This window comes from Pteropus vampyrus, unplaced genomic scaffold (genome assembly GCF_000151845.1).
Source record: "Pteropus vampyrus isolate Shadow unplaced genomic scaffold, Pvam_2.0 Scaffold469, whole genome shotgun sequence".
In the NCBI taxonomy this organism is placed as follows: domain Eukaryota; kingdom Metazoa; phylum Chordata; class Mammalia; order Chiroptera; family Pteropodidae; genus Pteropus; species Pteropus vampyrus.
Window position 1 is genome coordinate 905,850 of NW_011889250.1, and position 14,133 is coordinate 919,982.

Genomic DNA, 14,133 nt, shown 5'->3' on the forward strand with positions numbered 1-14,133 from the left:
CTTTGTGAACTTAGAGTAGGAAATGATCTCTAAAACACACAAACCATGAGGCCAAAATGGATGAATCTGACCAAGTCAAAATTAAGAATTCTGGTTCAACGAAGATACCTAAGACAAAGTTAACAGATGTGTGATGAAGAGATTTACTGTATTTCATTGAATCTAAGAAGGCATAACTGTATCTTGTCTGCAACAAGGAAGAAAAACACTGCCAATTAAAAAGTAATGATATTTACTTGTCATCTAGAATTTTTTAGTTTATATTTGATGAAAACATCTACTAGGTATTCTTAGGCACAGATTCTTGTTACACTCTTTTGTACTTATGAAAAGGAAAATGTAAGCAAGTTAAATCAGTCAAGACATGCCTAACCACTTTACCCCAGTTCTGACCATCTGTTCTCCTCTACTAAGTCATGCATACCATGGATATTCACACAACATTCTGCTACTTGCCATCAAGTATCCCAGCATTACTTCGCAGGATGCTCCACTATCATCCATGAGATTACCTGACAAGTTAGTGTCACCCATTCTCTAATGTTTAATGCTGGAACTTTGCTATTGGACTAAACTCCTAGTTCCATCTTTTGCCAATGGAATCAGGTTTCTAGAAAGATAACAAATAAACTAAAACTCATAGACACAGACAACAGTTTAGTAGTTACCAGAGGGAAAGGGAGGTAGAAAAGGGTAAAGGGGTCAAATATATGATGATGGAAGGTTTGCCTTTGAGTGGTGATCACACAATGAAATATACAGATGATGTAATATACAACTGCACACTTGAAACCTATATAGTTTTATTAACCAATGTCACCCCAATATATTTAATAATTAAAAAAAAAAGAACGTAAGCTATTATTATTCAAAGTAAGCAGAAATTTGACAAAGGGATGTTCAAAGCCTTAGTCACAGCAGCCTGTGTTCACCTGCTCGGAAGAGTCTAGCCATTTCTCTTGCCATCAGCTGATTTAAATACCAGTGTGCATAACTCAACTGAAGTTCTGGCAGTAAGCACAACCATGACCAAGGCTATTGGTACACAGGCAATGATGACCCCCTTCCCCACCCAGTTAACAATGACTCTCAGCAGCTGTAAGATTCACTCCATTTCAGAGATCTTAAAATAGAGGGCAAAAAGTGTGTCTTTGAATCAATGTAATAGAGTACTACATCAAAAACTGACCAAAGATTAAAATCAACATGGTATATGGAATTTGCTAATCAAAAGACAGGCTGGGAATCAGCAGAAAAAGAGGCAAAAGAACAGAAAGGAAAACCCCGGCAGCTAATAAAGAAATGAAATGATATTTAAAGGTTCAAATAATCAGAGAAATGCAAAATAAAACAATGTTACTAACCCGGGCTGGGGGTAACTATGCTCACATATACTAACTCAGGGGAGCATAGATGGGTGGATCATGATGGAGAAAAGTCCCAGAGGTATATCAAATGAGCATGTACCCCATTCCTGGCTGTATACTCCCAGAGGTACTCAAACAGGTCCACAGGGGATATTAACCACAGGATTTTTTGTGGCCTCTTTTTCCTTGAGATGGAATTTTTTACCACCTCGAGGAAAATGGCTAAATATTGGTGACTATACCCATCGGAATAATTTGTAGTGGTCAGAAGAAATGAACAAAAAGTACATCTAACACCCCCATCTCTGTTTGCCCTGCTTTAATATCTCTTTATACCATTTAACATTAGCTAATGTTATATTTATTTCATTGTTGATCTGTCTGCCCTAAGAAAACTAAGATTGTGATTTATTGTTATATAAACCAATGTGCTCAGCACATTCCTTGAACAGGCGCTCAAATACTTGTTGGAAAAAATAAGTGTTGAGAAAAAATCTTGTAAAAAATTCAGAATGAAGTCTAGAACAGAAAATTAAAAACATACATTCATAAAATAGTAAGTTATGAGGTTTCAAATATACATACAATATATAAATAAAATGTAGCATTTTAATAACATAGAAATGTATAACACACGAAATGATGATGAAAGCGTAACAAGGTACTACAGTGAGGTACCTTCGTGGGGAGAATGGATGTGGGCAGAAGGTTAATGTCTGTGTCTCCAAGAAAGGCTCAAAAATGGAGAAAATAAAACAAAAGAGACTCAAGTAAACCAGAAGACAAACTTCTGGAGAATTTGACTGAGGAGACCCGAAACCCACAGATGTGTCATTATACAGATCTGTATAATAAAGTTACATGTATATATTTTACATATCCATGCCCAGGAGAATCCTATAAACTATTCATACCAACATATTTGAAACATGAGAAATGGACAATGACTAAATGATGGTAAACAAAACTTACTCTAGAAGGAAAGTCGAATAGCTTTACAAACTAAATGAAGACACTGAATCAGGATTAAAAAAATCTATATTCAGTAGAACACACACAGGTAATACACAGTGTCCCAAATATTATCAAAACAAATCCTGCAATGTATAAAAACCAAATTCATGCTTAAATAGGTTTATTCTAGGGATGTAAGGATTATTTATTAATAGAAAAACCTACTAGTGACTTCTGATAAACAAGACAAAAGAAAAAAAAACATTTCAACCTCTGGTCCCTTCTGATACCTCACAAAAAATGCCTATAAAGTCTAAAGGTCTAACCTTACCAATCCCGGGACATAGGAGATGACAGTAACGCCCAAAATGCTCCCAATCTTGGGACACGGCTCTCTGTGACAGTGGGGAACGTGTGGGGTGAACTATAAGAGGACAGCCTGAAAACCTTCACCTCCCAGGCTGGGATCATGACTCCTTGTGAGAGTGGGGAACAGGAGGGGTGGACTAGTGGAGGATGGCTCAGAAACCTTCATAAGCAGCAATCGTTACCTCAAATTTCCTTCTCACCCTACAGAAAGGCTGGAGATTCAGTCTCTAGAAGGGCTGAATATAAACTGAAAGTCTGAAGGTCCAGTGAGGGGACAGATGTCACTCTAGAAACAGAAATTAAGCATAAACCTACATAATAAAATATGAGACACTGAGCCTTCCACCTCCAACTCAGTTCTCAGAAAGCTAGAAATCAGGTTTACCTCCCTGCCCCCAGCACACTGGAAGATTCCTTTTTGGTGAAACTCAAAGTTCAGAGAAAATAGAAAATGCTGAGATTGGGGTCCCCTAAGATAAATGAACAGGTCCCTGTCCAATTATCCTAGAGTGATGCCCATCACCAGTCAGGAAGTTCAATCCATTTACACAGGGCTTCCAGTTAGCATTTCAGTATCTCATTCTTAAAATGAATGGACAATCTAACATTTATGGTCAACTGATTTTCAAGAGAGTGCCAAGACAATTCAATATGGACAGAACAGTCTTTTCAACAACTGATGCTGAGACAACTGGGTATACATGTAAAAGAATGAAGATGAACCCCTATCTCACACCATTATAAAAATTAACTCGAAATAAATCACAGATCTAAATTTAAGAGTAAAAATTATAAACTCTTAAAAGAAAACAAAGGTATAAAATCTTCATAATCTTGAATGAGGTAAAGATTTTTAGATTTAACACAAAAGCACAAGCAACAAAATAAAAAATAGATTAACTGGACTTCATTAAAATTAAAAACACTTGTGCTTCAAAGTATACTATGAGAGAAGTGATACAAAAACCCACAGGAGAAAATATTTACAAGTCATATATTTGATAAAGGCCTAGTATCCAAAATATATAAAGAACTCTTACAACTCAATGATAAAAAGACAGATAAACTAAGTAAAAAATGGGCAAATGACTTAAGTAGACAATTCTCTGAAGAAGACATATTAATGGCCAATAAGCGCACATGAAAGGATGTTCAATATCATTAACCATTTGAAAAATGCAAATCAAAAGTACAATGAGATACCACTTCCTACCTATCAGGATGCCAATAGTCAAAAAGACAGAGAGTCAATGTTAGCCAGGATGTGAAGAAAAGAACTCATACATTGCCCTGGGATGTAAACTGATTCAGCCAGTTTACATCCCAGAAGACAGAATGGTGGTTCCTCAACATAAGTTACCGTATGACTCAACAACTCCTCTTAGGTAAATACCCAAGAGAAATGAAAACATATGTCTACACAAAAAGTATGTATACAAGTATTCATAGGAATGATATACATGTTTTTTTTTCCCCATGCATTTCCAAGTAGAAACAACCCAAATGCCCATCAACTGAGGAATGTGGAAACAAAATGTGATCTATACACACAGTAGAATATTATTCGCTCATAAAAATCAGTGAAGCACTGATATATGCTACAACATGGATGAACTTTGAAAATATTATGCTTAAGAAGGCATACACAAAAGGCCACGTATTGCATGATTCCTTTTATGTAAAATTTCCAGAATAGGCAAGTTTATATGAAATGTCCAGAAGAGGCAAATCTAGAAAGTAGATTAGTGGCTGTCAGGGCCTGGGGAGTGACTACTAATGGGTGTGGGATTTCTTATTGGGGTGATGAAAATATTCTGGAGTTAGATGGTGGCGATGGTTACACAACTCTGTGAATATACTAAAACTCACTTAATTGTATACCTTAAAAGGGTAAATTTTATGGTATGTGGATATATCTCAATAAGGCTGTTATTTCAAGAAAAAGACATATCCAAGTTAATTCATTTATTTTTGTGTCAACTCAGTATTGAATGTAAAGAAATATTGCATAAATTGAAAAGTAACTCCTAATTTATCAATATCAACAAAACATCATAGTTTTTGTGGTTTTTGCAGACTATTTTCATAATGCTGTTTATTATAATGAAAATATTCTGTATACTGGGGAAAAAAAAGACACTAAGGATCACTAGACATTGAGAAAGCGTCTAACAGAGCAATAAAAACAGATAAAACAATCACTTTAGTGTGAAAGAGTAAACTAAAAACTAATTTTAAGACCTGTAAAGTTTCAAAAACTTACCTTTCATAGGCCTTCCTCAGAAGTCCACCTGTACTCTATCAATATCTGGGAGTAAACCAAGATAGAGGGCACTGACAATGCAGGAAAGACACAAAGGGAATTCCAGAGCTAATGCTGAGGTTGAAATTCCAAGGCCACCCTGGGCAGCAGCTCAGTACAGCAACCAGTCAAGACTGAAGCAGGACAACAATAGTTCCAGGAAGAATAATGAAAGTGAACCCAAGAGATAACTCCTGCGTCTGAACATTCTGAATAAAGATTTACATTTTCTTGGAGGAAGATAAAGGGATGAATTAGACTGTTACATAAAACAAGCAAGCAAGTGGACCAAAAAAAAAACCCGATTAACTCTAGAGAAAACAAGAAAAGTAATTAAAATATTCTGCATATTGAAAAAAATGGACACTAACCTAAATTAATGAACGATATTAATGCAGTCATAAAAATGCAAACACTAATCACATGATGCAATAATAGAACTATATTGGGAGAAAGGGGAACGACAGGGCAGCAGCGTGTGGCTGTGTAGCTGGTGTCTTGTCAGTGGTGCCCAGGGAGCCACACCACAGCCAAGGTCCACATCAGACTGTTGCATTTGCCAGAGGAAGGGTGGTTTTTCTAGTCCACACAAAGACAACATAGGGGCTACTATGGACCTGGAGATAGCCAAGTGTGCATTTTTTTTTCAGAGAGCCTAAAATTAATTTACCTCCTAAAATTAATAAATGTAATTAAACCTGGGGGGAAAAAGAAATTAAGAAATAACATTATAAGCAAGTTCCTTCAAATAAGAGATAAATACAAAGTGGTTACTTCTACAGAGTGGGAATCTGAGGTGAAGAAGGGTGGCATGGTGGATTGCAATTTCTGTCATAAAAATTTACATATATGCATAACTAATTAAAAAAGTCTATCAGTATAACTCAATATAGTAACTAATTAGAGGAGAAAAGTCATAACCATCTCAACAGATACAGAAAACATATTGGATAAATTTTAATATTCTGATTTATAAAAACAAAAAGTTCTGTTAGCAAACTAGAGAAAGGAAGGCCCTTAACTTGATACAGGTTATCTCTTAAAAGCCATCAGGAATAGGACACTGAGGCCCTTGCTACCACCCATATTCTACACTACATGCAAGTGTCCCACCTACTTCAATAACACAGGAACAAGAAGAAAAAGACACTTCTCATGACAGAAACGAAAACACTCTGTAACCTAGGGATGAATCTATTAGTCAATACACAATGTCAATTTCTGGTTGTTGGGAAAACTAAGGAATGGTATGTGGACTCTCTCTGTATTATTTCTTACAACCACATGAGAATCTACACGTTTCAAAATAAAAGCAGAAACAGAAAAGACAGACCAATTCTTTACAAAGAAAATCATGTAGCTTTATTGCAGGACATAAAGGACTTAAGTATACAAGTGACACACCAAGTACATGGTGATGAAATTCAGTATTAGGAAGATTTCACTCCAAATTAATCGGTAAGTTCAATGCACCGCTAGTCATAAACTCAATTTTTAGACAAATGCACCGCTACTCATAAACTCAATTTTTGGACAAATTTGATCACAGTGAAGAGTGACGAATCAAGAGTAGCCTAGATGGTTTTGAAGAACAGGGAGGTGAAGGACCGATTCTTATCAAGGCCTCTTCTTAAGCCGTATTTATATGAGTGAGGTTCTGGCACAGGGAGAAACAAATACACCGAAAAAATAGAAACGAAGCCAGAAACAGATCCTTTACAAGAGAACTTAGTGTACAAAAGAAGAGAAATTTCTAACCAGTCAATAGGTAAAAAATGGACTATTCAACTAACAATGCTAAGACAACTGACCATCACAAGGAAAAAAGGCAAATTAGACTTTTGGGGTAGGGAAGGATTTCTTCCACAAGATTAATGATTTGTAAGTTTGATTTTAGAAAATGCAGAATTTTTTTAAGAACAAAGAAATCCATGGTAGTGAAAAATACAAGGCTCTCACAGATCAAACCAGAAGTAGGACACACTGAAAATTTCCTGCATCACATTTTTAAACAAAATACTAAATATTTTCATGACAACAGGCATATGTGGAAAAAGTATAAACATAAGCAAAGGAAAAACACCCACCAACTTTAAGATAGTGGTTATCTAGTGTGGGAGGCAAGAGTAAGTGATAGATGGGAAGGGGTTACTTTAGCTATATCTGTAACATTTTACTTTTTTAAAAAACATTTCAACTAAAGGTAGCAAAATGTTAATGCCTATTAATTCTAGATGGTTGATACAAATGTGTCTGATATTTCCTGTATTTTAAAAATACTTCTTAAATAAAGCACATACAATAAAGCAAAGATAACTAATAGAACTAAAAGTAAAATCGAATAAGATACTGAAAGAAAGAGGAGAGGTAGCCTAAGTGAGCTAAAGTTTCATAATTCATATTATGAGAGTCAACAGGCGTTGTCGATAGTTAATCAATCAAGAAAGAGTAGTGTAAGCATGCTATTACCATCTAGTTATAATTGTAACCTGCAGCAAAAGAAAAATCAGAAACAAAACCAGGTGAGAAAAAGCAGAAGTGTTGCTTTTCATTTTAAGTATGTTGACCATTTGACATATGTGCATGTACTATTTTGAAAAAGAGGTATTTTTATTTTTTAGAAAAAATGGACAAACTATAATGCCCGAATTGAAAACTATAAAAAATGCCCATACCATTCCTAAAAAAATTTTTTTACATTGAGAAGTAAAACAGTTAGTTCTGATCTGTGGAAATTTCTACATGTTTTATTGCAGTTAAAAAAGGAACACCATATGAACCACTGTATACTTTGTCTAGTTTACCTGCATGAAACCAAATACAAATCCTTCAGTAGCAAACAGATTTACCCTGAAACAATGTTGTAGTTGAGAGCTGGATGGTCTTTTGAGATAGGAGGAACAAGAGGTTCTGGTTGCCACTCTTCTATCAATTCTTCCTTTTCCTATAGAAGAAAAGGTGTTAAAATACAGCACAATGCTAATCACTGGACAGTGACTCCAGCAGTACCTAAATTTTTTGTTGTTATGGAACCGTCATAATGAACACATCCAGAAAGAGCTGTGTGGCTATCAATGAAAGAGAATCATTTTTGAGTTTTGGGCACTTAACTTCTTCACCTCTTCTACAAGCCAAAGGCTCTTTTTCCTTATAGTTTTGCAAATAAAATAAGAAAATTTTATTTCTATGCTCAGGATTTTTCTCTGTGGGAAATGGAAGTATAACTTATAGTGATTATAAAACAAAAAGAAAGTCTACAACACAAAGATGAGAAGCATGATTTCTGCTAAGTCAGCTTAGCATTTATTCTAAGACAACACAGAAAGTGATACTCAAAGTGTTTATAGAGGTGACTGTCATGGGACAGAATCAACCAGATCACAGAGCACTGTTTCTATAAGCCATGTGCAGGGATTCAGATGTAGCTGAAATACAGAAAAAAACTCTCTTATAATTATTATAATGCGATTTTGTTTGGAAATTTCTCACAAAAAGCTACTTTGTTCCTTTTACCTGTTACTTCATGCATTTTAAGTATTTTGACTATTTTGAGTTTATTATCCTTTCTTGACTCAGAATAAAAGGTAATTCTGAGAATGTAGTTTGGATATACAGGATAAGATGGGGCACTTAAATTAACATGACGGCCACAGACTCTTGCCTCACAGATAGACCTCTCAATAGTTCCAGTCTCATACGTCTGGTCAAATGCTTCTGTGCATTTTTCTTCTGATAGGCAACTCCAGAGCAGGACCAAGAGCATATTTGCCTGATGTTCAGGCACTCAAAGATACTGGCTGAATAAATCAGCCAATAAAGTCCTCATCTGCTTCTGACCTTATGGTAGAGAACAGCAGCCCGAACTGGCCTGGAGTACATACATGTCATGCACTTGCTACTGTGCAGAGAGCTGTTAGAATCCACTCAAGATGCTCTGGTATTCAAGAAATTCTGGAGGTCTATCAAACTGAGGAAGTCATTTCTCACTCGCAACACTCAGGTTTTTTCTTCTACTACTTTTAGGGAAAGATGTCAGTAATTACCAAATCTTGTTCTAAGTTTGCTTTCAGAGGTTTACTCTAAAATTATGTTTATGTAGCACTCTAAAACATGTACATATGTGTGGATCGATATGTTTAAACTAAAACTAAGAAAATTTAGATTAATCAATCCATTTAAAAAGCTGGCCTAGAAATCTGTTTCATGGCCACCTAATGATTCACAAGGAGTTTCTAAATACTGAGGGTAAAAAGTACAGATGGGATTTCTAGCCTGGAAGGCCCAGTCTTACTGCAATGCTATCGAAAGAGTGTTCCACAGCACATTAATCCCACAAAGTATTCACAAAATAAAAGGTGAAGGAGAGAGGTCTGTGGTCAGGTTTAGGGTATTCCTTCAAACAGAGGTTCAAATATTCACTGGCATATTAAAGATTGCAAGAAATCATGCAATGAGACATTTCTATTTTGCTTTACCCAGGTTGCCGAAACTTTTGCTCTAAGAACCATATGCTGCATGTTCCCTAGGGGGCAGTGTCTTACTGTTTCGTGATTAATGATCAGCACAGCAGCAGCTAGCTAGTGAAACCATGGAAGCAATCGCACATTGCTGTGGTAATTCCACTCCACTTGCATTTTCTTCTGTGAATGCTTCAGAAAGTAAAGAAAATCCCAGTGCTTCATCTTTGTGCTGCACTCAATGTTGCCTTGTGAACAAAAGTTTTATAGATTTTGTGGGGAAACATGTCTCATAGACCCTGCCTCCCTAAGTATTCTGGCACAACAATTCGAATGACAGAAACTATGCTGCAGTCAAATCTGCCCTTCCCCTCCAACACTGAGGCATAGTCACTAAGTACTCCTACCTGAGTGAGAAGGGTAAGCATCTTTTCCTCAAGCCCCCTTGTCCCTCATAGTAATGGGATGCAAGTGGGCAACACCATAGATCCTCTAGACACTTCTGCTTCCTAAGGTTTGCCTGGCTTGGGCTTGAGCTGGGTCCCTTGCCATATAGAACACATCGAAATTGAAATTTGCTTTGGTGTGGGGAAGTGGGGAGTATGTGGTGAGGAGGATTCTTTCCAACTCTGAATTTCCTTTACAAAGACCACAAGGGAAATCTTCACTCATGCTTCAAAAATAGTAGGGCTTTTCCCTGAGCAAGTCCTGTAATCTTGCATATGGATATGTAAAATCCAGTAATTGTCTATGCTTCCCTTTCATCACCTATTCATAAGACCTCTCTTTATCCCTGGCAAAGTGGAGAGGTCTGTAACATGGTGCTCTTCTAAGTAGTTACTTTACAGGGCTTCCCTGTATTTTGCCTACCCTGATATTTCATTCCCTTTGATTTCCTTACATTACAGGAAATATTTTAGCACCTTTTAGCATATAGTTGAGCCACTACAAGTCCTTTTTGGAAAGATGTAACAACTATAATAATATACCAAATAACAGAGATTTAATTTCTTACCTTGACTGTAAGATCAGATCGTTCCTGTAATTTATAAGTTTTAGAGAAGAGAAGTCTGATTATCCAGAGTATCAGAATTCCTTCCAAGATAAGATGGTAAGCAGGAGCCTGACAGTTAAAAACAAAACAAAAAATGAACACTTCTAAAACTTGCATATAAAATTTAATGTACCTGCAAATACTGCTTCCCTATGACCTTTAACCTATTACTTCTTAAAATTTACTTTCAAAGCTCTTTTCATTTCTACTCATTCCTTTTCCCATTTCTAACAGTGGGCAATTTCTTCTACATAATAAAAATCTCTAATACTGCAGCTTTAAAACCTCTTCAGAAAAAAAAAAAATCTTTAAAATAAAATCTTACACAGAATCACAAGAGGTTCTGGTTGCCACTCTTCTATCAATTCTTCCTTTTCCTATAGAAGAAAAGGTGTTAAAATACAGCACAATGCTAATCACTGGACAGTGACTCCAGCAGTACCTAAATTTTTTGTTGTTATGGAACCGTCATAATGAACACATCCAGAAAGAGCTGTGTGGCTATCAATGAAAGAGAATCATTTTTGAGTTTTGGGCACTTAACTTCTTCACCTCTTCTACAAGCCAAAGGCTCTTTTTCCTTATAGTTTTGCAAATAAAATAAGAAAATTTTATTTCTATGCTCAGGATTTTTCTCTGTGGGAAATGGAAGTATAACTTATAGTGATTATAAAACAAAAAGAAAGTCTACAACACAAAGATGAGAAGCATGATTTCTGCTAAGTCAGCTTAGCATTTATTCTAAGACAACACAGAAAGTGATACTCAAAGTGTTTATAGAGGTGACTGTCATGGGACAGAATCAACCAGATCACAGAGCACTGTTTCTATAAGCCATGTGCAGGGATTCAGATGTAGCTGAAATACAGAAAAAAACTCTCTTATAATTACTATAATGCGATTTTGTTTGGAAATTTCTCACAAAAAGCTACTTTGTTCCTTTTACCTGTTACTTCATGCATTTTAAGTATTTTGACTATTTTGAGATTATCCTTTCTTGACTCAGAATAAAAGGTAATTCTGAGAATGTAGTTTGGATATACAGGATAAGATGGGGCACTTAAATTAACATGACGGCCACAGACTCTTGCCTCACAGATAGACCTCTCAATAGTTCCAGTCTCATACGTCTGGTCAAATGCTTCTGTGCATTTTTCTTCTGATAGGCAACTCCAGAGCAGGACCAAGAGCATATTCGCCTGATGTTCAGGCACTCAAAGATACTGGCTGAATAAATCAGCCAATAAAGTCCTCATCTGCTTCTGACCTTATGGTAGAGAACAGCAGCCCGAACTGGCCTGGAGTACATACATGTCATGCACTTGCTACTGTGCAGACAGCTGTTAGAATCCACTCAAGATGCTCTGGTATTCAAGAAATTCTGGAGGTCTATCAAACTGAGGAAGTCATTTCTCACTCGCAACACTCAGGTTTTTTCTTCTACTACTTTTAGGGAAAGATGTCAGTAATTACCAAATCTTGTTTAAGTTTGCTTTCAGAGGATTATTCTAAAATTATGTTTATGTAGCACTCTAAAACATGTACATATGTGTGGATCGATATGTTTAAACTAAAACTAAGAAAATTTAGATTAATCAATCCATTTAAAAAGCTGGCCTAGAAATCTGTTTCATGGCCACCTAATGATTCACAAGGAGTTTCTAAATACTGAGGGTAAAAAGTACAGATGGGATTTCTAGCCTGGAAGGCCCAGTCTTACTGCAATGCTATCGAAAGAGTGTTCCACAGCACATTAATCCCACAAAGTATTCACAAAATAAAAGGTGAAGGAGAGAGGTCTGTGGTCAGGTTTAGGGTATTCCTTCAAACAGAGGTTCAAATATTCACTGGCATATTAAAGATTGCAAGAAATCATGCAATGAGACATTTCTATTTTGCTTTACCCAGGTTGCCGAAACTTTTGCTCTAAGAACCATATGCTGCATGTTCCCTAGGGGGCAGTGTCTTACTGTTTCGTGATTAATGATCAGCACAGCAGCAGCTAGCTAGTGAAACCATGGAAGCAATCGCACATTGCTGTGGTAATTCCACTCCACTTGCATTTTCTTCTGTGAATGCTTCAGAAAGTAAAGAAAATCCCAGTGCTTCATCTTTGTGCTGCACTCAATGTTGCCTTGTGAACAAAAGTTTTATAGATTTTGTGGGGAAACATGTCTCATAGACCCTGCCTCCCTAAGTATTCTGGCACAACAATTCGAATGACAGAAACTATGCTGCAGTCAAATCTGCCCTTCCCCTCCAACACTGAGGCATAGTCACTAAGTACTCCTACCTGAGTGAGAAGGGTAAGCATCTTTTCCTCAAGCCCCCTTGTCCCTCATAGTAATGGGATGCAAGTGGGCAACACCATAGATCCTCTAGACACTTCTGCTTCCTAAGGTTTGCCTGGCTTGGGCTTGAGCTGGGTCCCTTGCCATATAGAACACATCGAAATTGAAATTTGCTTTGGTGTGGGGAAGTGGGGAGTATGTGGTGAGGAGGATTCTTTCCAACTCTGAATTTCCTTTACAAAGACCACAAGGGAAATCTTCACTCATGCTTCAAAAATAGTAGGGCTTTTCCCTGAGCAAGTCCTGTAATCTTGCATATGGATATGTAAAATCCAGTAATTGTCTATGCTTCCCTTTCATCACCTATTCATAAGACCTCTCTTTATCCCTGGCAAAGTGGAGAGGTCTGTAACATGGTGCTCTTCTAAGTAGTTACTTTACCAGGGCTTCCCTGTATTTTGCCTACCCTGATATTTCATTCCCTTTGATTTCCTTACATTACAGAAAATATTTTAGCACCTTTTAGCATATAGTTGAGCCACTACAAGTCCTTTTTGGAAAGATGTAACAACTATAATAATATACCAAATAACAGAGATTTAATTTCTTACCTTGACTGTAAGATCAGATCGTTCCTGTAATTTATAAGTTTTAGAGAAGAGAAGTCTGATTATCCAGAGTATCAGAATTCCTTCCAAGATAAGATGGTAAGCAGGAGCCTGACAGTTAAAAACAAAACAAAAAATGAACACTTCTAAAACTTGCATATAAAATTTAATGTACCTGCAAATACTGCTTCCCTATGACCTTTAACCTATTACTTCTTAAAATTTACTTTCAAAGCTCTTTTCATTTCTACTCATTCCTTTTCCCATTTCTAACAGTGGACAATTTCTTCTACATAATAAAAATCTCTAATACTGCAGCTTTAAAACCTCTTCAGAAAAAAAAAAAATCTTTAAAATAATAAAATCTTACACAGAATCCCAACATGTCAAACAATATCAACTATCAGATCGTTTAGGTAATTCAAATTTTTACTGATGGGAAATTACCATAACAAACATTTCATGGTTTCACAAGCCTACAACCCCATCTGTCATGGATGAGTTAAGAGTGTTATTTGGAAACTAGTTTCCACAATTCTTAAACAGTTTTGCACATCTTACTACATTTTCTGTATTCCTGATCAGCCTCTTTAAATCCTTCTTGGAATGTGACAGAGAAAAAAAAGACTTAAAAAATGCTTAAAGGGATAGCAGGTCTTTTTTCTACTGTAGTTCCCCAAAAGTATGTAGTGTTGTCCATGTCAATAGGCATAAAGACACTTTAATGAAAT

General features: G+C 36.3%; 1 protein-coding gene across 2 annotated transcripts in view; it reads right to left on the bottom strand.

Moving 5' to 3' along the window:
* SPTLC1 (serine palmitoyltransferase long chain base subunit 1) overlaps window positions 1–14,133 on the bottom strand; it is a 58,892-nt gene that overhangs the window by 43,098 nt on the left and 1,661 nt on the right. The window contains exons 2-3 of one of the 2 annotated variants that reach the window (XM_011382232.2): window positions 13,406–13,513; window positions 7,842–7,936 (exon numbers count right to left, since the gene is read on the bottom strand). In XM_011382232.2, coding sequence (XP_011380534.1) covers window positions 7,842–7,936; window positions 13,406–13,513 — 203 coding nt within the window. Of the gene's footprint in view, window positions 1–7,841; window positions 7,937–10,464; window positions 10,636–13,405; window positions 13,514–14,133 lie in introns of those variants that run through there. The other variant, XM_023524481.1, reaches the window with a different exon arrangement.